This window comes from Rhopalosiphum maidis, chromosome 2 (genome assembly GCF_003676215.2).
Source record: "Rhopalosiphum maidis isolate BTI-1 chromosome 2, ASM367621v3, whole genome shotgun sequence".
Classification (NCBI taxonomy): Eukaryota; Metazoa; Arthropoda; class Insecta; order Hemiptera; family Aphididae; genus Rhopalosiphum; species Rhopalosiphum maidis.
In genome coordinates, this window is record NC_040878.1 from 5,640,960 (window position 1) to 5,667,784 (window position 26,825).

The following is a 26,825-nucleotide window of genomic DNA, read 5'->3' on the forward strand; positions in this document are numbered from 1 at the left end:
CATCGGTCATACATTATCAACGTATACTAAATATATATAATATTTCAGCGTAACGAAAGTGTGGTATTTCTATATATATATATATATAGGTATTAATTACATATTTTGATAATATTGAAAGAAAATAAATTCATTTTATTTTAACAATATATATAATATAAATTTTTTCTAAATAAATTTAGTTTTTAAAAGTATGAGGTATGAGCATATAATTTCAATTAATTTTTATACAGACGAATAATTTTAACGTAAGACATTTGTCATTTTATTAGCTATTAACGTGTTTGAAAATTGATTTTAAATAATTTTGTATAAATTAAAAATAACAATTAAAATTTTTTTATGGTTATTATTAGTTATTTTTTTTAAGTTTTTACTACTTATAAGTTACAACAGATATTTTTAATTTCCTATTCCGAAGCAAAAACTTTTCGCAATAATTTAAAAATGTAATGTTTAGAAACCAAACTTTGAGCTACTCAAGCTTATTAGCTTTTTGTAAAATTTGGTGATTTTTAAATTATAAAGATAATTACTATAAACAAATATTTTTTTTGATTTATATAAATATGTAACACAGTTTAATTCAATTTTGAATGAATTTGTAGTAAAAAAGATAAAAATCACTACGACAATGCGTTTACAATAATAATATCTATAAAGGATTATCAAGCATTTGTACATATTATACAACCTACTATTAAAATATATTTTTAATACTTAGGTACTTTGAAAATCCGCAGTTGTCAAACAAAAAATCAATAGTTTATATTGATGAAAAATAAATTCATATTTTACATATGAAGAATTTTTTTTTCTATTTTCTATTTTAAGTGTATTTTATATTAAATCCAAACTTAATTAGTTATAATAGTGCCTAAAGTTTAGATGAGATTAAAAGTGAATTAACGTTTTGCAAGATTCTCTCTTGTAAAACCTCCACCCCTCGACAATTTAAACTTTAAATAACTATAACTAATAAACTAAAATTGTATTAAAAATTCAATTTTTATTTATTACAATACTCGGAAAAAGTCTTTTTTTTTAAATATAGTTTTATAATAATGAATTCAAATTATGTAAAAAATGTATTTATTAATATAAAGTATTAATCATTTTTAAAATAATGAGTGTTATGCATTAAAATAATAATAATCACTCAATAGGTTAATATTTTATATATACAAGATAAAATAAATAAACACACAAAGATACATAAATAATACAAGAATAAGACAGTAGAACATGATAACATGATTGGACATACACTGGTGTATTAAAATAAACTAATTTATAAAAGAATATAAGGAAAAATTGACTTTTGAAAAAACGACTAAGACTTTTATTTATTAAACAAATTATTTCTTACGTTCAACTATCTAACTCCACGGGATTAAGACACTATAGTAAGTAACATTGAAGACATGATAAAAATATATACATACATTTCATATGGGTATGCTATAATAAAATTTAAGTCATTGCAGTTAAATTTATTGATTTTAAAAAGTACGTTTATCATTATACTAGTTTAAACAAGTTTAAAAAAAATGTCATACCTACATAATTATCGTACAATGAAAATAATCAATTAGCTGTGGTTGTTGATCGTTAATTTGGAATTTCAAGCACATAAATTCTTCTAAAGTTGTGATGAGTGAATATAATCTTACATGTAAGTAAAAAAGTATAGATATATTTTTAAATGTCAATTATAAAACCGAAAGCCTACATAGTTATTCGGAAAGCGATATAAAAAATATGTTATACTAATAATAAATGGTGTATTACACAATGTTACAAAGGTTCATACACGAACAAAATAGTGTAGGCGTATAGACCATTATGGTTGGTTATTTTGTTATTAAAATCCATTGTTTAAACATCAACATTAAATTTACGTTTGTAAAGACTATAATAAAATATAATATATATATAACGTAATATAGTATCAATACGTGTTAAAATAGAATATTGTGTGTGAAAACGTAGTATAAAAAAGGTTGCTTAATTTCTTAGAATATTTTGTTGACGACTCTGACTTATCCATAAAACAACTTCTAATTAATTGATACAGTATTGTATTATTCATATATAGCTAATAGCTATGTATAAAAATAGTTTATTGCACCAACTAGTTTGTATAATATTGTGAGCAAAATTATAAGTTTATAATTTTAGACAAAAAATAGGTTTAACAATATAATACTGGTTTACAATCTTTATTTTGTATCAATGAGTGAATTAATACAAATTTTAAAGAAATAATATAATTATAATTTCTTATACTGAAGGACATCGATATTTTATTATAAGTGTGTCAAAAATACACTTTATCAAAAACCTACTTCTGAGCAGATTGTAAGCAAGCCCCTTACGGTCTTTAACTAAATGTTAAAATGTACTAGACAGTAATATTTTAAATTATAAATAAAAATAATTAAATATGACTTAATCTTATTGACATGACACATGACAAACTGTATAATTATATTTTCTTTAAGTATTTGAAGAAATTTTTAGTACTCTGTTTAAACATTAAGACATTTTATACATTTGAATTATTATGATTATCATAATATTATGTTCATATGCATAACTACAAAAAATGTAAATTATTTTGAAAAAACGAAAATTACTGAACCCGAATAACTACATAATATTCCCTGTCGTTTATTATATATCAAATTAAAAATGTAATTTATCGTAGATCTTATATTGGACTGCGGGTGGCAGCGTCTGTAAGAAACGAAACACCCGTGAGTTCGCAGGTGTAGTGCATGTACACCAATATTATGCGTGTGACAGAAATAATATTTACTATAATATTGGTTAATATTATTATTATTGTAAGTACCGTGTGCGTCGATGGTTGGGCTCTCAGTGTACATTACACCAATATAAGGGTGAGAGAGTTGAGAGGGAGCCACACCAGTTGCGAGAGCAATTCATTAATTTACATTTCACCCCCTGACCACTCACGTCACCGTCACCTCTGCCACCGCTAGCGTGATACTCCGCTTAGGACGACGTTACAGTCGATCCCTTCCACTCACCGGTCGATCACTACCCTCCGCCGTTGATCACTGCTCTCCTCCGTCGATTACTACCATTTTACCTAGCCACCTTGCCCCCCTCGCCAACACCCATCCACAACGCATAACCCACTCACCTACCCGCCCCTCATACACGTCTGCCTGTTCGGAGCGCCGTTCCCGCCCAAATCGTTCATAGCCTGCGTGAGAATATTAATGATCTAAAAATGTCACTTTGTGTGTGCGTGTGACAGGTACGTCGCTCATCTGTGGAGGCGAGGCAAGCGGAAACTGATCAAAAAGTATCGGGTGTGGATGCTACGGCGGCAAACCGAAAGGGAGGAGAAGGCGCAGCGGCAGAACGCCACCACCGTCGCGCTCCTATCGCTCAACACTAATAACAACGACAAAAACGGTAAGGGAAAAAATACGCGACGTCGTCTCTGGGCGATATGAATGATAACAACAATAACAGAGAGTATATGATGGGTAGTGGGCACCTGCCGATGATAATAAGAATGGCGGCGGCGGCAATGGCGAAATAATGGATGCGCAAAGTCGATGAGCCTTCATAAATTTGTATTTGCGCGATCTTGCACTAACTATCATAATCACATTGCGACGTCAATATTTTGTTAGTTATAAAATTAAAACTAATCACTAATGCTATAAAGTTATCATCGCCAACCGTCATAATATATCTAAATATTGCGGTTACCATCAGCATCATAAATTATCATCTCGTGAAAATAAATTACATTGCTAGAACATAATAATGATATGAACAAGGAAGTTTTTTTTTTCAAAATCTAATCCCGTTCATTTTTTTGTTACTCTTGTTTCAACAATAGTTTTTTTGTTGGTTACAAAATATACCAGTAGATTTCTTTTTTCTTTTTATATATTCTGCATGATCAGTAGACAATACAAGCCGCCATACCGCCGCGCCATCGAAAAAAATGTAAAAGTGTTTTACGCGTAATTGAATTTCAAAAGATAATAAATATACAGAGAAATGGTGATCACCGTATTTACTTAAAATTATACCAAATTTAGATTTATCTGTATATTATTTTTGATGATTCCTAGTTATTTAAATTATACCTATTTATCTATTTATTAAACCTAGATATAAATTAGGCCAATTATATACATATTTTAGACTTGGTATATAACTGCTCAATTATTATCACTTCATTCACCCCATAGTCATCAAAATAAAAACCAGGTGAGGTTGTGAGAATCATTTTGTACAAAAACTATAATTTTTAAAAGTTAATTAAACAAAATAAATATATTTAATAAAAGTAAAAAGGTGTTTTTTTTTATCAGGTATTTTTTAGTTCTATTTCTCTAAGAAAAATTGTGTTTACCGATAAAATTATTCAAGTAAAAATAAAATAAATGTAACTTAGATTAAAACAGCAGTACTACAGTACTTAAGCCATCAGAAATGAATTAATTACATAATTCTAATAAATACTTACAAAATTACTATGTCATTTTACAATAATAATATGTATCTAGAACCGTTCACCTAAAAAATGTAATTTGATGCACGTACTATAGAACATTTTTCACTTTTTTAGTAAAACAATAATTTTAATGTAGTTGACGGTCGTATTCCAAATATATTTTATCATTTTTCGTATGAAACAAGTTTAATATTTTTTAAAGCTTTTAATCTGCTTTCATAAACTACTCTCGTGTTAAAATGTTTTTGTGTGATACATACCATGCTCCAAGAATACTTCGATATTAAAAAAGAAACATTATTATAGGTACCTTATAAAATGATCAAACTTTTAGCCAGACTTAAATTAGGAAAACGGTATAAATAAAGTTGTTCTATACAAACATTGATTAATATACGAAAGTTTCACACCCAACCAATTTGTCTCTTGAGACCCAAAACGTTACTCGGAAACTGACAAACTTGTGTGAAACAAAAAAAGAATTAATAAATCAATTTAAATTTTTTTTTTAAACATTATCGAAAAATATTAATAAAAACATAAAACAGTTAATTTTATAGAAACAAACGATAATAAGTACGGAAATGGTGCAAGAAATGGCGATGAAGAATCGTCTCAGCCAATGCTCCGGTTTATGGATAACGCTCAAATCGATTCGGTAAGTAATAAAACGTAATTATAATACTTACTGCTAATCATTAAATATTTTTAATTGCATCCCTTTTTTAAATATTAATTATTTTATCTTTTAACTATCATTATCATTTTTATGGGCCTCGGAGTTAATTAAATATTTAAACAATAATATACTACGCGAATATTTGAAACTCTTTATTTTAGGTACCTACTCATTGAATCTAAACTTAAACTAATAATTTGGAATTTATTTGCAACAAAGTTTTCAAAATGCCAAGCTCATGTAATATTTATTGTACTACATCGTTTGCAAAACGTAACTTATGTAAAACTAATAAAATAAAATATATTCTTCATTCAGCTATTTCGAAACATTTCGTAAGGTTGTGTTCTTTTGTATTGTGTTAAACGTCTGAATATATTATATACAATAAATAACATACATTTGCAAACGAACAGTGGAAACGATCGCGTAACACGATTTACCGATAACGCACACCATTTTCCGAAAATACGCACAATTTATCAACATCGATAGTAACAATAATAATAATAATAATAATTAATAACGACGCGTCAAGTCTAAAATAATATAATCGAATATTATTACGTACACATTAAATTAAATATAAACAGTTTGTACGCACAAATATGATTTTGCGGCCGAATTTCTTTTCTTTTTTTTTTAACCAACTCCGTGACGCCATCGAGATGTCTTAGTGCCGATTGATTCGTACACATATAAACCATTGTAAGAGCTATAGACACGACATATAAACGCTATCGTCGTCGTATTTTGTCGTAGAAAATTTTAAAACGTAGTTAAGACAGAGTATTTACGTAATATTATTATTCACTGATAATACATATCACTGTATAGTAGTCGTCGCTAGTCGGTCTTTACATGTTATGTAGTTATCGCATGAACCGCACGTATTATGACAAGGTTATACAAATATATTACCTATAAAGGCATACTTTTGAGTATATAAATACAATTTTTGTGCTTCAAATACATTTTAAATTCTTAATGTGTAATATCATAATAATATTAAATATATAAGATAGATACTAAGAACCAGATACCTACCACTACTTGTATGGCTAATTACATGGAGATTTTGTTAGTTGACATTCGCGCCTGAATTTAAAATCGATATAATATTTTAAAATTATACGCCATATTTTACCAAAAAAAAAAAAAAAAAATAGTTATTTATCTAGACAAATTCCAGTTTTCAAGAACTCGTACCGACCAGTAACTAGTAAGTATTGAAAAATATCTGGAATACTGTTATTTGTAGGAGTGCCTCCGAAGATAGGTTTCTTATCGAGTGAATGGTTCTCTGTTAATCAAACATACGTATTGTAAATACTTACAGATTGTATTTTTCCAAATATCTAAAAAAAAAAAAATATTTAAATGCTTTTCCTCTCGGGTATAACAAGGGTTTTGGTAAGCGTATAATATTAATATGTATATATTTTATAAACGTATCATAATAATATAATATACTATATATAGATTCAACGTTGTGTCTTTATACTGCCAAGTACATAATATAATACGCGGTAACATAATATTATTGTTAAAATATATACCATAAAAACGACATTCCTACAATAGTTATAATATTCAAGTATATACCGAAATAATAATTGCGTGCGTGTGTGAGTTTTGATGAGAGAAAAAGAGAGAGTGAGTGAGAGAGCAAGTGAGAGACGGAGAGTGATGTGACGTGTGTCGGTGATGGTTTTGTATACAATATAATATTATATTATATATTGTACAACAATAATAATAATATATACGACGACAGTGACGGGATATTATGATGGACAGTAACCGTACAAATCACATACATATTATAAACCTAACCTAAACTATATATGTATGTACGTGTGTGTGTGTGTGTGTAATTATTTATGTGTTTTCCTGCAACGCCCCTCAACGTTTTGATACAGAGTGATGGGGGCGAGGAGGAGAAGGAGTGGTGACGGGCGACGACACACTTGACCCGAATAAAAAATTAGGGTTTTTTTTTTTTTTTAATTTTTCCCACCGTTGCTCCTTTTCTAGAGCGGGAACCTTCTAAGTCCGGGGTCGACATCCAGCAACGGCGGAATCGTGTCAAGGAGACGGAGCGTCGTAGTGGCTTTCAGCGACGAACTAATTACCAGGAGTGGTCCCACCACTACCGCCGCCGCCGCCGCTGCCGCCGCCGCTGCTGCTGCAGCTGCCGCCGCCGATGCCGGCGCTTCGTCCGCCGCGGTAACGACGTCCACTGCCTCCACCGCCGCCGCCTCGGCAAACGTCGCACTTTGTTCGACCGAGAAGACAACGCAGACGGTCGATGGGACAGCGTGGAACACGTCTTCCTCCGTCAATACCACCATAGTAGCACTGGTAAATCACAGAACCGCAAATACCACACTCTCACTGACGCGCGCGCGCACACAATCGACACACACACACTGTAACACACACACACACACACACACACACGCGTGCACGCGTGCACTGTATTTACCAAAACTTGTAAACTCACGCACATACGCACGATTGCAACTGTGGTATAAATATCGTAATAACATATAAAAATAAATCATTTGTGTATCGTGGTGGTGGTGGTACCCGTGTATTGTATATACTGAAAATGGTCGTAGACAACTTACTACCACGGTAGAACGTGCGGCGTACCGAACGAAAGACGAGGAGCACAAGAAACACGTAAAAACATCGACTTCAAGAAGCCGCCGCCGACGTGAGAAGCCGCACTTTTTACAACCGTTTTTCGACTGTACTCGTTTCCGTGTGATGTGATGTATCATGATATTATTATTAATAATATTATTGTTGTACCATATATATATATATATATATATATAACGCACGCGCACCCGGTTCGACCGCCGTGAATAATTGACGATAACGACATAGTGTTAACCGCAATAGGCAATAGCTATTATGCGTCTCGCACACCGTTCACGGGGCTCGTGACGGCGACACCACAAGTTTATAATTGTACAGCGCTTCCGCGTGAACCTTATCTTATAGCGTAGTATGTATTTTTGTATTTCACCTTAACGATATACGTTTATAACAATATCACGCACACTGTTCGTATTCGTCGATGATGTAGTTTTCGCATTACCGCCGCACGAACAAAGCTATCATATTATTAATATGTTATTACCAAGAACTGCGTTGTATATTTTATTGTAATCGACCAATGTTTTTTTTTTTTTTATTCTCCGCAGAGATAAGCGTAAGTTTTCGAAGGAATTATTAATATATTGCTCACCGAAAGCTGGTTAAAAATTAAACGTGTAATATTTCTGTACTCTAGGGAAATCTTGGTAGTCGTTAATGTATAACATACGTTTAATATTGTTCAACCGTGAAATAATATTATGATAATTTTCTTTTCAAAATGTTAAATGTCAAAATGATCACAGGAAAACAATGTTTGCCATTATTTCCCCCCCTCCCCAGTAACTATTGATATGATATTAAAAAAATACTTTTGTTTGAATCTTAAGTACGTACAATATCATCCTTCCCTAAATCATACATTATACAGAATAATTCACCAAGCATGCTTACCCCAATGTTTTCCTTTAATGATAAATATATTCAAACCTTAGAACTTTTAAGTACATGTAAAGATGATATTATCAACTATTAAGATTTGTATACAATCGAAATCTTATTTCAATACTAACTCCGTTTTTCTAACCTTTTTTACTGTAATTGTCAATTAATTAACAATTTTTATAAATCATCAAAGCCCTCATATATCCCAAACCTATAATCATAGAGTATTTAGAGAATTATTATCTTTGATACACAAAGTTAAATAACTCGAAAATTATTTGTTATAATTTCAATGTAGATACTAGATACTTATAATAATTTTCAAAAAAATGTTCTAATTAACAATAGAAAAAGTTAATATCACCACAACATACTCTTTTGCAGGTATAAAAAAATTTAATAATAGTAATATATTGTCCTTAAATATAAAAACTAAAAGTTTCAAAAATTCAGAATTTGAATAAATTGAATTTTTAAGAAAAAAAATGCAGTTGAGCATGATTGATAAATCACTTTTTATATAGTTTACAAATTCATTTATTTATATAATATTTATAATTTAGTATATAATATACATAAACATTGGCGTATTAGGTGTTGAAAAGTGGTGTTTGTTGTGGTGGAGACGAGTTTCGCGCGCACGGCTCGTTTAACATTGTTGACTATACGTGACAAGACTCTGTAAACACCAATGACTTTGTTACTTTTTGTAACTTTGATGTAATTGGATAAACTCGGTTTTGACCACCGCCACTCTCGAGTCTCGAGTTGCATCGATATTGTTCATCATGTAATAAGCTGCAGTACATAAAATACGATATAATATTATAATTGTGAAACCCATCTATCAAATATCAAAAAATTTGCATGCACGTATAAAATAAAATAATATAAAATAAGTAAAACGAGAATGCATGAAATTAATATTATAAGCATTTTAAAATAGCAAACACGACTTTGATACCAAAAATATACTGTTATTGGCATTTTCATCATAATTTTAATAACTCATTGTATTTATTTATTAACTGCAGCAGTTTATAGAACCCTTTCGCATGTATGTATTATGTAGCAATGTAGCATGAGTGTAGTAGTAGACTTATTCTCCTATTACTAATAATACAAATATTATTTTTAAGTATCTATATCAGTTTCAAACATAGACGTAACTAGGAGGCTTGGGGAGTCTAAGCCCTCAATTTTGATTTTAGCTTCCCCCACCCAGTCACACCAACGGTGATTAATTTTTAAATTTAAATTAAAAACCATTTAATTATTTAAATTTGGAAATTTAAATAAAATGCTACATTTAGCACTTCCGTTTCAAAAAGTTCCGCATCTTGTGAAAGAACATTTTCAGAAATTCATTGCATAAATACTGACATAAGATCAACTATGTGATAACATCGCTTCTCTAAGTTGTCTATCGTATCTATTAAAAGAGGTTTTTCAAATGTTTATATAAAGAAAATATTTAAATACATTTTCTAATACTGAGCGGAAACTTAAACTGTAATAATTAGTATATTTATTATAACGTTACCTTTAAAAAACCTTTAGATTATTTTTAAAGAAAATTAGACTTGTATCAAAAATAATACTTAATAATATTTTAATCATTTAATTACCGCAGTACCACTTTTTGATAATTTGTTTTATACACTCAACAAAATATGCCACACACACACGCACTATTATAATTAAACAATGTTATAATTTTAACAATTTATTTAACATGAGTGGGAGCGATAGAGCCCCTAGCATCATTAAGGTCTAGTTACGCCTATGGTTCCAAAGTGTTGGTCCTCACGCCTAATCAACTATATTTTATACTCATCTACATGCTTTCGATCTAAAATATGTTACTTAATTTCTTAAACTATATGAAATTCATAATACTTTATAACAATATTAATAATTATAACTTTTAAATAATTGACATAAATTGGCTCCATAAATTATGACAGATTTTAACATTTAATTGTTGTTATCCTATTTTTAATTTATGTAAACCCAAAAAGCACTATAAATCAAAATAACTGCAGAATCTTTTTAATACTATAACAATATTACAAAATCGTAATTCGAATACTTTAATTAGATAAATCATTTTTTCCGAGCACAAACTTAGTGAACGGGTTGGCACCCACCCAGCACTAATATACATGTATTATAACTATAGAAACAATGACCGTATATTGTACATGTAAATGTACATTTATAATAATTACGATAATCTGGTGTTATAGAATAACGCCGTGGCTGACTCCGACGAGCAGGACATGACGTGCCAGGAACTTTTAGCTATCAGCGGTGCCCTGTCGGCAGCCTTACCCACCGGACAATCAGCTCTGACGTCGCTGCTAAAGGCACTCGGAAAGACTGGGAGCTCGTCCGTGGCAACTATCGTACAAAATGTGAACCGCACCACCAACAACAGCAACATCCACAACAATAACAACAACAACCACACAAACAACAATAGAACGAAACGTCACGCACTCGTAAGTTATAAATATTACCTAATCTGTCCCGATATCAAACTTTACGGGGGCCGTGTATCCAAACGATATAATAATAATAATAACGTCATTAATATTTTTATCGACCATGTACTTATCATAATTTTCTCCCTCCCCCCAACCAACAGATGGACAGGCAATCGGATGGTGAACTGATGATGGACAATGACCATTTGGAGAGTAAAAACAAAGCGTGCCTCACCGACGCGGTGGGTTGCCTTCAGATTTATTGTCTGGTGGGTTGTTCCCTGTTGAGAGAGTGTATAAAGCTCCTTGTCAACCACAGACGGTTCCAGCAGTGCATTTTGTTAGCAATACTTATCAACACGCTCAGCATGGGCATAGAGTACCACAATCAGGTAAACGCGGAACAAAACGATTTACTTTAACATTATTATTTATTTATTTTATAAAACTTTATTTTTATTTTTTTGCCCTCATCATTACACATCATTACACCACACATGCGTCAACATACACTATTTTTATACTTCTCAAAAACATTTGTAATCGATAACATAATTTTGACATATAACTTTTAAGTATTATAATAATAATAATATTATATTATATAGAAATAAAATTATTATTTATATTTAGTTTATATGTACATAACAAAACTAATTCTTTAAATATGAAAACATTAGGTTACCTGTATAATAACTAACGAAAATTACGTTATTCAATATTATGCTATGTAAAATATTAGACTCAATTAAAAGAATTGTGTTTTTGTATACTCTTAAATATTTTTAGTTTTTATTTTACTTCAAACGCAAATTTTTTAAAAACTATAATATTGTGGGCTTAATTTTTTTCAGTTGCAATATCTTTTTTAATTAGTTTTTCTGTTTTGTACTTATTGTTTTAATCATATAATTTAATAATAATAACTAAAAGTAAATGCATGAATGAAAAGTTAAAATCTAGTAAAAAAAAGTATAAATGAACATTTTAAAAACAAGTTTTAATAAAATATTCATTTTTACTGTCACGATTAAATATGTCAGAAACTCATTGTATGATTTAAATCGCTAACTATATAGAATACAAATTGTTGTAACTATTATCATAATTCAATAAGAGTGCATAGTATGATACTTAAAAATAGTTAAAGTCAAATATTTTCAAAGTGAAAGAAAGATAAATGTCCTAAACGTGGAGGTAATGAATTTGCCTACACAGGTCGCCGTCATATAAATATGATAAGTGTAATTGACGACTAGTGACTACACTATTGGCAATAATTACACCACTAATTTAATATTTTATTAAAATGTGTTTTTAGCCTACCGAGCTCACTGTAATTGTGGAATATAGCAATATTGTTTTTTCTGCGATATTTGCCGCTGAGATGTTTTTGAAGGTAATCGCCGAGGGGCCGTGCGGTTACATCAGTAATGGTTTCAACGTATTCGATGGAATCATTGTCATATTAAGGTATATTCACAGTTCATTAGTTCTTTTCAAAAATTATATTAATGTTCATCAATACATAGAAACGTAATAAGATTAATAGAAGAACTCTATGTCGATCAGTTGTCTAATGTTCACAATCTAAAAAAAAATAACAATGAAAAACCAAACTCGTTGTCACAAAAGAAATGTAAAGATAATAATTCCAATAATACCAGATAGATTCTTTTATAGTCTTATCTATCGATCAAAATGATGACTTTTATTTATGTATCAAAAACTAAAAGCCATCGAGATAAACCACATTGATTGAAATTATTTTGTTTGAGCATAATTTTCATCCAATTATTTCTTTTCTTTAGTTAACATGGTATAGGTTTTAAATAAATTAAAAATAAACCAATGGATGGATTTGATAGATTTTGTAGAAAATTGTTGACGTTTAGCTTGGTTTTTGTTTTATCAATAAAAATAATCAGTTTTTGTTACCTAATTAAAATATACCTGTTTTATTTATTACTATCGTTGCGTACTTTTTTTTTTAATTAGCATACAATAAATTAATAATTTATACGTTTATAATAGTTTTAAATAAATAAAAGCACTATATTATTATAAAGATTGTACGAATTGTACAAATTATCCAGTTTAATGAATAAACCATGATTATTAAACTTTTTTAAGATAATTTTATTTTTGTTAACAAGTATAAATAGTATCTATTTTTTGTTGCAATTAATTTTATTCGACAACTAACCATTATAAAATAAAACACTACATAATATTAGTTTGAACCGTTTTGTTTTTAGTATAGTGGAATTGACGCAGTCGTTCGAAAACACTAGTGGACAACGGGAAGGCAATTCGGGGTTAAGTGTGCTGAGAACATTTAGACTATTAAGGATATTGAAACTTGTTCGATTTATGCCAAACCTACGTCGTCAGCTGTTTGTCATGCTCCGTACAATGGATAATGTTGCAGTGTTTTTTTCACTTCTAATTTTGTTTATCTTCATATTCAGGTAAAACAATTAATCACTTGACGTGATTACTATTATTTTTTTTTGCCACTAATCAAGTTTGTCATTTTAATAATAATAAGCCATGCCTATTGGTTTCGTTTATTAACCACACGTTTTTCCTTTAAAATAAACACAAATTAATAAAAACCGTTAATAGTTGAATAAGGTATTAATTCCAAATGATCGCGGAAGTTATTAGTATGATATATAAAGAGAGTATCGTTGAAACAAGAAGGCGCCGCCGACGCTCAGCGACGATTAAGTTTAAACAGTGAAATAAGCGCCAGCGATATTTTGTATTCTGTTTATTCGCTGTATTTGTCCTGCAACATGTTTATCGGTTAAAAGACTCAACAATTTTATTATAAAAGTCTAAAAATTAACTGTTTGTCGGATTTTCGCAGTGACAGAGGTCGAAACAAAACATCTCTACAGGGAAGTTTGTTATTTTTGTCTCGACGAAATCCCTCGTCAAATTCAATTTGTCAGTAGCACATTTTTATCTCGCCACGCTCACTATACTCTCTACAATCATGGCAGTATAGTAGAAGAAGAGTAAGGGTGACCATTATATATTTATATATATATATTTATATCGTACACATTTCTCTTACCCGGGGGACGATTTACACAGCGAGAGTCAGAGACAGAGAGATAAATAGAGAGAGCGAACCACCCTGTTCTTCTACATGCAATTATGGCGTGTGTGGCCACGTTTTTGCCCCGTTATTTCTTCACAAATTTCTTTGAAATTATATTGTGAGACATGCAACGGCTGTGGCGATTTTCGTTTGTGCCATTCGAGAATATGTTCGCAGATGGTGTGTTTTATATTTATCTACATATTATTATAATATTATGAGCGCATCGTATTTCAAAAGCAAAACTTCCAAGAGTACCGCCACCGGCGCCGTTTCATCGGGCTTTCACAATGCCTATTTAATGATGCTGCTACCATTTTGTTATTGCGGTTTATCATTACCGCGAAACAATAAACCGAGAAACACTCAAATATGTCATACGCCTAATCCAATTTTCGCAAAGCGCTACTCGTCATACCATTGTACACACATACACAACTGATACGATTCACATTACGATACGACTATACACGACCATCTAAAGATATTTGTGAAGACGCGTCAAAACAAGTTACAACCATTTTGACAGTGACGTATATAAGTAAACGAAACTATACAGAGTGATTTATTAAGAATATTCATCCCCATATTTATTGCTATAAAGGTATTTATTTTTAAAAAGCTACTATATGTACAAATATAAATTTGAATGAACAATCAGAATTCAAAACAATTCATAATTAAATATTAAAATAAATGAGTGTGAGCATGCTTATCAAATCACCAACATAACACAACTACGTAAGATACAAAGATACTATGATGCGTGAGTATGCATGCACGACTTTTTCACTTGTTCGTTATTGCAGCTCTTATAAGACTTTTAAAATAAATCATGAGAAAACCAATCGACAAGTAATGATAAAATGTTAAACATTATTTATTAGTGTTGTAAGTATTTTATTATTTTAACAATCGACGTGTTGGCATCTTGGCTCTTATCCTTCATTTCATCGTGAAAAAAAAAACGAATAATGTGAACGAAACAATACACAACAACCAAATCAATCGAAAAAACAACATTAATTGTATCGTGTTTACAGTGTTACCCATAAATTAATATATTAATACTTCGATAGTATTTTAATATTGACTCAATGTCCAATGAATCATAAATGTCTACACATTTTGAATTCATAAAACCTTTTGCACAATGTTTTTTTTAGTTTTTTTAATTATGTACGTTTTTTTTCCATTGACATTTAAATAAATAATCAAAAAATTATTTATTTTATTTATTAATACCAAAATGTAAACAAAATAATTATTATTATAAGACTTCGAAAAAAATATAGCTTTGTTCAATATAATCGAACTTAGGCTTTTGGTATACAATATTACGGATTAATGAGACTACGAACAAAACCAACTGTTAACTCTAAACTATGGCGTGTTCATGAATATAATATGTTTATGAAACACAAAAATATATTATTTGATGATATTGAATATGCGTATGATTAAAAGCAACACGATTTAATATACTGTTCATTGAATTTATGTTCGTACTACAAAATATAAATAATTTACAAAATTATATATTATCTTGGCTTCCGTTAATTATTTTTCGAAACACAATAATGTTGAATTATATTTTTCGTGTTGAATCAATTAGTAGTTTGTTAACTCTTCCATTTTTTTTATGCAAAAACATAATGACATTTTCTCGTCTTCTTTCTAATTATTCATCAACAGTTATAGAATTTTATTTTTTATTTTTTTTTGAAATTACCATTCTTATTCATATTGTAATAATTAAAATACTATAAGTCCATTATTTATAATACAAATTTAATTTTAATAAATATATAACTTTTTAAGGTTCGAAATAATATAATAAAATAAAATGTTATATACAATTATAAAACATATAATTCTAACTTAATATAACGTAGTAACTTGAATACTTAAATAAATCTCATTTTACACAAATATAATTTATAATATAAATATATATAAGCACGATTAATTATTAACAATATATTATGTACGTGTATAGGTACAAACCCTATTTTAATTTAAAATAATGTACCTACTTTTAGTATTTTTAACCATACAATCAAAAAATAAATTATTATTAAATAGATAATTTTAACTATTTTTTTACTATAATCATACAAAATATTATTTAATAATATTAAATAAATTTAGTTATTGTTAATACCATATTATTTAAAAATTGTCATTAACTTTATATATGTTTTTGTTAGGTACTTCTAATTTACTCGGCTAATTTTTTACTGCAGTTAGGTATACAACCTTTATAAGACATTTTTTTAAAACAATATCATTAAATTATGTAGCCGAAAGAATAAAGGAACAGAGGAAATATAGCGTGCATATTTCTAAACAATAAATTAGAAGATCACCGCAAATAACTCTTAGAAATTTAAAATAAGCACTCGAATTGAACAAAGATTTGAGTTGTCTTTTATAGCTTTTCGCATAATATATAGTTCAGTAGAACTATAGCCAAATATATTTCGCCGGTAAATACATTCAACAGCATCACAATCACAATAAACTCAAATACTCAATAGTCAACTAAATAAATGTAAATGTTTGATTAATGTTTGCTCAATCAGAAATCAATGCTGTGGTGCCTATTGAAGGCTAGTAGGGTTTAGTCTTAGTAGTATTGGGATTAATCATGACTTATAAAACATCTTTTCACTAATTTCCTTTAACCTAAACCCTTTATCTTGAATCAAACAATTTAAAACGATAAAAACTTATTCGGTTGTTTAAGCTATCTACTTAATCTTACTGATATTTTTTTATTTTATTACAAAATCAAATCAAAGTATATCAACATAATAAAATAAATAACCCCCTCCCTCATTTTTTAGTTGGGTTCTCCATAAGTTTATATTATTATATAATTATTATATATGTATAATGACTGCACTATATAATTGTTATTATTTAGGACATAGGTTTATAAATCAAGTTCATTAATAGATAAATTAATATTTTTTTTATATAATATTGAGACATGTTTCATATGAGGAGAGGAATAAAATCATTCAACGATAGAATCTGAGGTGCTTTCTTTCTTGTTTAGATTCAAGAAGAGCTATAAATATACAGGTTTTATGATGACGTGGTTTTTTTTTTATATGTCAAAAACCGCTTTGTGCAATATAAAAAATGCTTCGATCTTGAACTTCGGGTGTTATTTCTGTTAGAAAATGGATCTAATTGGTATTATACTTTTAGACGGAGGAAATTCTAAAAAATAAGACTATTTACACCAATTTTTCACGACATCGTTTTTATTATTGTCTATTGTGACTTAAAAATTAACATCCTTATAAAGATACTTGTCATTTTTATTAAAATTTTCAAGTTGTAATAACATTATCGAAATATTTTAGCTCTTTATTGACTAAATTAATCGTTAATTAATCGATAATTTTTTTTTAGTTGAAATTTTAAAGAATATCATAAATTGGAGAAATTTGATAATTATTTTGTTGTTGATATTCATTTAATAATTAATACTTGATTTTATTATTATTATTAATTATTCATAACTTTTTTTTAAATTCAAATTTCGATGACTTTTGAAATTTAAAGAAATAATGAATACTTATAATATATAGCAGAGATAATTCCCTATTTTTTTAAATTTATCAGCATAGGGTTACTACGCCGATTTTTCAATTTATTTTCTTATATTAAATTTATATTTACTAAAAATTAAATTAAAATAGAAACCTTGGTTATATATTTGTAATATAAGAAATTAATATGAGATTCTTACATAATTTTACGAGGAACACAAATACAATTCAATGATTTAAATTTCTTGTTTTGTTTTCATAATAACAATGTCATCATCTAGATTTAATACAATGTAGTAAATTCGATATATTTTTAAATATTGACTATTGCTGTTCATATAGTATTTGAATTCGTGTTCATTAAATATAGTAAAACAGAGAGATAAGATCTATTTTAAAAATAGTATTTTGTCTCATATCTACGTACAAAATAAAGTTTAGTGTATACATACAATTCACTAAGCTTCCATAATATTGCAGATATGTTCTAACATGAGAATTGAATACATATTATATACATATTTAATTAACCGTTATGAATTCAGATTAGAATTAACAATTAATATTTTTGTAGTATACTGGGCATGAACTTATTCGGATGTAAATTCTGTAGCCGAAAGAATGATGGAACAGGGGATGATGTAGCGTGCGACAGAAAGAATTTTGACTCGTTGTTGTGGGCGTTAGTCACTGTGTTTCAGGTACCTGGAAAGATATCCGGTTACGTATTTAAAATGTATTAAATCTTCCTCTCAAGTTTTCTGTCTTCCTGGTAAAATTGCAGCACGCGACATAAAATACATTTTTACAATAAACCCGTTTGTGCAAAAACAATAAATAAGAAAAATTATTTATTTCCCGTGTAAATGAAACACGAATATTTAATTTTAGTAATTTAATATAAAAAATAAAAATACTGTAATAAAAACAAAACGTAAAATTTATCTTTTAAATAGGTACATTTTAAATAAATATTACAAAAAAAAAAATATTATTACTTAATTATTTTGAGTCTATTTTTTATATACTTAAGTAACATAAAATACAAATTGTAATTATTTTCAATGGCAAGCGCATAAAAATAATTATATAATAAAAAAAAACCCCATTATCAGATGACAGTATCAGACATGGCATTAAAAATTCATTCGATAAAGCTAACGTTTATATTATAAAATGCTGTACAAAACATTAAAAAAAAGAAATATATAAAATCAATAAAAATGTATTTTCGATACCTATAAAGTATAGTATAATGTATGTTATATAATTTATTAAATTCGTGAAAATATAAATAAAATATATTTCTATGTATATTGCAATGTCAACTTTCAAGATCTTTGATTGGTTTAAGTTTTAATGTGTTTTTCTACAATGCTCATTATTAATTTTTCATATTTCCAGATTGATGTAAATTACACTTAATTAGATAAATTTTTAGCATAAATAAATATTTCAATTATTTATTTAATAACAATTTTATAAATATTAGATAAACACTTCATCTTAACAGGAAAATACAACTTTTTCATCAGTTTGTCTAAAACGAATACCTATTATAAAGCTTTGCTGTAAATGTATGAAGTTAAATATTTTATGATCTTTTCGAGACGTGTATTTTATTGTTTTTGATTAATATGTTGAATAATACATTAATGGTTTAGATTATTTTGAAAAATAATGTTTTGTAATCTAATCTATAGGTTTTGTAAAAAAAAACCCGTAATGAACTAGCATTAGAAGAAATTGAAAACTTCATCACAAAGTACATAAATATAGTGCCCACGGGAATTCTGGAAACCATTTTGTTATGCTTTTAGTTTTAGTATAAAGCTCTATCTTTAGAATCCCAGTGGACAATGCTCAATCAATTACATCGTATTATTAATAATACTGTGGGCAAAACAACATGAAATTTAAATTATTTTAAATGTAATGGTTGTAAGAACAATTATCATGATATTATAATGGTTGTAATTATTGTTATACTAATTTAATTTTGCACAAACGAGGTTCTTATGTTAAGTGTTGATAGTGTACATTTTAGCTGCATTGTGCATTTTCAGCCATTAACTTATATTATTAAAATTAATCTTCATGTGATAACATATATAATTATAATATATATGGGTCAAATTAAAATTAACTCTTTTTTTTTTTAATTTATTTATATTCTTATTTCTACCTAACGCTTTGGCTTTGCACATTTAAATAGGATTTCGAATTTAATTCTAACAGCTAATATAGTGTAATTAACATATCTGTTGCTATCTCATTTTAATAAAAAATGAGGGCACAAGGAGAAAAAAACGATGTCTCTAATTTTTAATGTGCATCGAAAACCGTTAAACCAGCATTTTATCAAACAAATCCTTTAGATGCCAAAACTCAATTTAAATATTATATATTATAAGTAGTATACGCACATGTGGATTTTGATATTTACGGTAAACCCGTAAATATCACGTGTACGTATTTAAGTGTTTTCGTCCCTGTTGAAACCAAGCGAGGGTATGCATTGTGCAGATATAAAACCGCATTGTGCATTATAGAAAGCTCGACAAGAAAATCTTCCGATTTTTATTTTTATTTTTTTTTTTGTGCAATAAACCTTAACCATTTTACATTTATTTATCATATGTGTATTTTTCATATAAATTGTTATCGACTTGCACTTGAAATACTTTCTTTTTTTTAATTCCCGTGGATCGTATATTTTATTTGGAGTTAAAAAAGAAACTAAAATACTAAATAAAAAGAGAAAGTTTACGCCCAATGCACATTTTCCAAATGTTTCAACAGGTGCAGAAAAAAGCACATAAAACCCATGTACTCATACACGCATAGCGTAAAACTTAGAAACATAAAAAAAAACACTGTGACACACCCGTCATAGATCATACCAATATATTATATAGACTTGTAGTAAGTCCTAAATAGCAATAAATAGGTTAATAATATTACACTTTTAGACAAATTATCTATTTATAAATATACATATACAATATATTTGTAAACAATTTGTATTTTTATTATTATAGTCTAATACTTAGGACGTATTCACTTTTTTATATATATTTATTAAATCAAACTCGCCTCTGTCACTCTGAACTCGTCCTCGTGCTACTGTTAGTCTTGCATGATCGAACCGAACGATTTGTGATGTCAAATTATTATTATTTTTTTTTTTTTTTTAACGACTATTTAGTATTAAAACGAATTATTAATAAACTTAAATATTACATAACAATATTATACAACTTATCTTATTCGTGTAACAAACATATTATACAACAAAAGATGTACATACAAAGATGATTTTCGCCTTCGAAAATATGTAAGTAAAAACATAAACACGCAGATCATATATACACACCACGTGATAATTTATGAGTCGGTGTATAATATAATTTTTACAAACATTCATAATTTTTATCAACGCGTAAAAAATTAAATAAACAAAAATGACAACCAGCTGATATTTCGTATAAAAAAAATATGATAGCAAAAAAGTGAAAACATAGAAATATTACAAAATAAAATAAAATTGTAATTATTTAAATACATTTTTTTTAACTAGTACCTACCTATTTATTTTACGTAGAAATACATTCTTTGCAGCATTCTCGGAATGTATCTTTTCGGTGGTAAGTTTTGCATGTACGGGAATGGAGCCCGGGAATGCAACTGTAAAGAAATTGTCACTAAACATCCCCTGTGCGTCTGCGATCGAAAACATTTTAATAATGTATTATGGGCAACAGTCACCGTCTTTCAAGTAGGTCATCAAATACTTAGATAGTTGTAATGGACAAACGCATTTTACCATTAAGCCATATTATTCCATAAAATTGTAATTTATAACCTATAATATATATTAATATTTTCACAAGAGTCAATAGGTAATCGACATTTTTTAAAGTGTCATATTAATTGTTAATATTTTGACATGTTCTTTTGCATACTATAAAACAATATTTACTATAAGCTATTTAGCTTTATTAACTATGTTTATTTTTAACTGAATTAATACCATTTTATTATTAGTTTATAGCAAATGCAAAGTTCATACATACCCTCATACAGTTAAACATCGATAAGTGCAAACACTAAAATAAATGCCCTATTCTAAAAATATGTTAACCTAGTACTGTTTACATTAATCTTATTTAATAATTAACTAAAAAAAATGTACAATTTATTTACATATGTATTTACGTATAAATGTACAATTATTGATAATATTATGAGTGATAGTAATTTATATCAGTAATTTTTGCAAAACTTTAGTGGTGCAATATCAATAATAATTTATTGATACAAGCAAACATTGAACTTTCATTTTAAAAATTTGTAATAAACCTATATTTAAATCAATTAAATTATTTTGAAACATTATTTATGTTTTTAAAAATGTATTTGAGAGCAAGTAAATACATTTATAAAATAACAGAAACAAAATGTATTTGTTACATTAAAATCGAATAAGTGTATAATTTTTAATACCATTGTTTTATTCTGTGTTGTATATAAACAATACAGAATATGCACACTACTAAAATTTACGATAGAACCAACATACTTTTTGTTCCTAAACATTATTTATAATCACCGTCATCAGAATAAATATGAACATGTAATTACTATGATATTATATTTGTAACGCAACAAGTTCTAAATAAATATGAGACACAGTTTATTATTTTAATGGCACAAACAAATTGTAATTTCTAATAACTACCCCTTATTTAAAAAAAGAAATACTGTGAAAAACTTTTTAAATATGTTTAAACATCATGAATGTACCACAATTAATTGTTAAATACTTTTCATCTGAATTTTAGCCACAGTAAAATGCGTTTGTAGTATTCAATAGTTTTTATTCCTAAGTATTTTACCTTTATCTGCCTTTTTTAGAAAATGAGAAGAACATCTATACGTTTATTATTATTTTGTTCGATTAGTGAAACACTGAAACCATTTCAATACTACCAATGGTCGTACTATGCTTTTAGTGACCTATTTCACAATTGTGCTTCTAACAACCGCTTTTTTTTTTTTATTATAAAATTATAGATTCAGAATTATTTTTTAGTATTTGTTTCAACAACACCGCTTATAAAGTCGGACCTTTAAACTTTTTTCGATACACATAAAAATATATATAAATTATAATATTCAACCAATATATTAGAATAAAACAAAATTAATTTTACTATATTATGAACATTGCACGTTATCGAATCTATAATAAGATAATAAATTCTAAATTTAATTTCCGAAATATGTGTTTTTAACGATTTTAAAAATTATTATTTATTTTTACCTCGGCACAGATTTTAACACAAGAAGACTGGAATATAGTGTTGTTTAACGGAATGGAAAAAACGAGTCATTGGGCTGCTCTTTATTTCGTGACGCTGATGACTTTCGGCAATTACGTGCTGTTCAATTTACTTGTAGCAATTTTGGTTGAAGGATTTTCTTCAGAGGTAATAGCTACAGTTGAAAAAATTGCATAATTCCATACGCTTTGTAATAAAAAAATAGAAACAATTCTTTAAAATTGTATGCAGTTGAGATTCTTTTGTATTTGTTAGTTTTAAGTTTTGTGCCGCCGTTGTGTATTATTTAAGATTTTGAGTATTTGACACTTATATGTAAGTATATTTTATCGTCGAGTTTATCAAACTGATATATATTAAAGGTATACGCTGAAAATCTTTTAATATTATTACAGTAAGCACTTGTTATTATTTTCAAAAATATTTAATCTTTTTCACATTTTATTTTTAAAATGGTTTTATCTATAATAATAGAAGCATTAATACTCTAAATGTACGTTTTTACTTTTTAGTAGTGTATCATACATTTTTCAAGATAAACAACCGATACTCATCACTCCTCTAATCAAAAATCCAAATGCTTAAATGACGAACAATTGCTTCAATATTTCATATTCATACATAATTGTTTTCATAAAAATGTACAAATTAAAATTTAAAAACGAATATTACAATTCCATGTATTATTATATCAATTTTTCTAGGATAGAAATATCAATAAAACTTAGTACATTTTTAAATAATATAAGTAATATAAACTGATAAAAATCAATCTACATACACATTATGTAAAAATGCCATAGTTAATATGACGTAAATATTCTAATTTGTTTTAAATCATATGTAATTAAACTTAGGTATTTAAAAACTTAAAGACGTAGAACCAAACAAACATTTAATTTTTGTATACAATTAAATAATACATTTTAAAATAGTAAGTATAATTATTAAAACAAAAAAAATAATAATATAGTTATTTGTGATTACTTATTATTTAGTGGCATTTTGAACTGCATTATTTTTACATAAGAACATCTAAAAAAATTATATATGAAATATTCAACTATTAATTTTGAGTAATAAATTAATTAGCTAACGTATACAAATCACTGCTGTATAATTTGGGAACGAAATTATTTTAATGGACAATATTATTTTTATTTTCAGCGTAATGAACGCAGAGAAAGAGAACGACGGGAGCTCGAGAGGCAACAACAGTCATCGTGGTGCAAATGCACCTGTTCATGTTATGGCGATGACAAAGGGGATTGTGAAATGTGTACAGAGAAAAAAAGCCTAAATGGAAAACCAAATACTGAGTTAAAAATCGAAAACCCGAACCGAGACATTATAACCAATAAATGTAATACACACAAAGGTAAGTTATTATATAATTTTAATACCTTTTTTGCGAAAATCTTATTTTGAAAACACTGCTACAAAAGTTAATGCAGTTATTTTAAATACGTTTTTAGCAGTAATTAGTTATTATCTTATGGTAATTAGAAAAACCATTATTCTTTAGATTTTTAGTAAGATGACATAACATCCGTAATTACATGCCCGTCAAGTTGAAGTTATTATCATTATATTCTATTGGTATAACTACTTATTTGGTTGTTAACATTTAACGTGAAATATAAATTTAATATTTCAACATTGAATTTCATACATTATACCTCACAACAGTTTAATTAACTTTGAAGAACAACTTAAGTATTATAATAATATGTAATTTACAAAAGATATATAATATATATAACGTTCGATGTTTATAAGTGCTATCCTGAAAAATTGAATCTTGAGTTAAATAACCTTATTAGTAAAGCACAGGATAAAAAAGCCACTACTTTAACCGTGAAAACTTGAGTTTTAGTATAGAAACTAATTGTATATTTTCTCATTACACATTCTTAAAATTATACAGTATTTAGGGTCCTTAACATAATACTATATTACGTTATTCGAAGTTTATTAAATTTTAATTTTAATCCGACTTTTAGTAGTCTACTACATCTATCTTTTTTACTTTAGACTTTTTTTTTCTATTTTTTTTTTTTTTTTTGAAAATTTGTACGAGTATATTATTTAGTTTTATTTTTAAATGTTATATATTAATTAAAGATTGAACATATTTCTACAAAAATGTACAAATGCTAAATTACAGGTTATGTTTTCACGACTGATTCAAATCAAACATAATTATTTATAACTAAAAAAAATTATAAAAAATATGATATCTATGTTCAATATTTTTATTTCTAAAAATATTTAGTTAAAAACTTTAAGTTTATTGTAGGTTAACTATTATTTAACTATCGCGCAATGCATTATGCATATGTAAATTTTTTTTCTAAATTAAAATATTTAATAATGAATTTTGCAATATTATTTTCATAGAATGTGCAGCGTATAGAAGTATTTTCAACGTTATATATTTATATATCAGTTTTTATTCAATTACTAATAAAATAATACAAACAATAATATTACGAAATAAAAATATTTTACATGTTTACAACAACTGTTCTTTCATAATTCATAATTATAATAATACCTGATAAATCTACAATATAGTTAATACATATACTATTCAGTAAAATATTAAAGAATACACACTTCATTTGAATTAAGAATATTTATTTGATTAATTATATATTTAAATACCCAGCAATTAAAATAATTATAATATTTTATAGTAGTATAATATATAAACGTATATAAAAGAGTTGGTGAATTAGATAGGATAGTTATTAATAAGACAAAACTAATTTGATGAGTTTTATCTAAAATTGAAATAAGTTCTACAAACTAAATATATCTTCTTTGTACTCTAAACTTCGTCTATTATTATTTATTTATATGTAAAGTATGTACTTTTCCTCTACCCAATAGAATTCAAAACTTTATCAGAAATAGACAAGAAGTCTTGATAAACACTTACGTACCATATACGCCATAAAATTTCTTTGTATTATTATTATGAAAATCAAAATAAACTCTATTCAGCGAATATTTCACTTGATTTCAGTTGAAGTTAACCGTGTTATTTGGTCGACTTTTTTAACTACGATAGTTTAATAATTTAAGTTATTTTTAAATGAATCCTACTAAACATTTTTGAATGTATAATAAATTATGACTCACATTATAATACAATTTGTTTTTACCTATTCAATAAAATATATGAGAATTTAATCAGCATTACAATTTTTTATTTTTATTTTATTTAAAAATCGATATGATAAAATACTATATCACACAAAAAATATATTATTGATGAAAACAATTTAGTATTTTATTATTTTGTTCTTTTAATGTGTTTTTATGAATACAATGCATATAATATATATTTACTGATTGCTATCCATTGATGTATTGATGGCATGTGAAATTTAATTCTTTACTTGAAATTACTATGATATTGATTATCAAAACAATATTATGAATTAATTAATATGAATAAATCAGTAATATACGTTGTAATAAAACTGCTGATAAAAGTATTGTAAAACGTCTTTCTTCTACTTAAAACAATAAACTAAAACTAATATTTATAATTTGATTAT

The 26,825-nt window shown here is 27.3% G+C and overlaps 1 protein-coding gene across 2 annotated transcripts in view; it reads left to right on the plus strand.

Moving 5' to 3' along the window:
- Window positions 1-26,825, plus strand: part of LOC113551912 (voltage-dependent T-type calcium channel subunit alpha-1H-like) — a 163,383-nt gene that overhangs the window by 112,946 nt on the left and 23,612 nt on the right. The window contains exons 8-17 of one of the 2 annotated variants that reach the window (XM_026954487.1): window positions 3,290-3,450; window positions 5,059-5,168; window positions 7,227-7,553; window positions 10,994-11,248; window positions 11,395-11,625; window positions 12,555-12,706; window positions 13,492-13,704; window positions 18,486-18,612; window positions 23,248-23,403; window positions 24,424-24,634. In XM_026954487.1, the coding sequence (XP_026810288.1) occupies window positions 3,290-3,450; window positions 5,059-5,168; window positions 7,227-7,553; window positions 10,994-11,248; window positions 11,395-11,625; window positions 12,555-12,706; window positions 13,492-13,704; window positions 18,486-18,612; window positions 23,248-23,403; window positions 24,424-24,634 (1,943 nt within the window). Of the gene's footprint in view, window positions 1-3,289; window positions 3,451-5,058; window positions 5,169-7,226; window positions 7,554-10,993; window positions 11,249-11,394; window positions 11,626-12,554; window positions 12,707-13,491; window positions 13,705-18,485; window positions 18,613-21,532; window positions 21,690-23,247; window positions 23,404-24,423; window positions 24,635-26,825 lie in introns of both variants that reach the window. The other variant, XM_026954488.1, reaches the window with a different exon arrangement.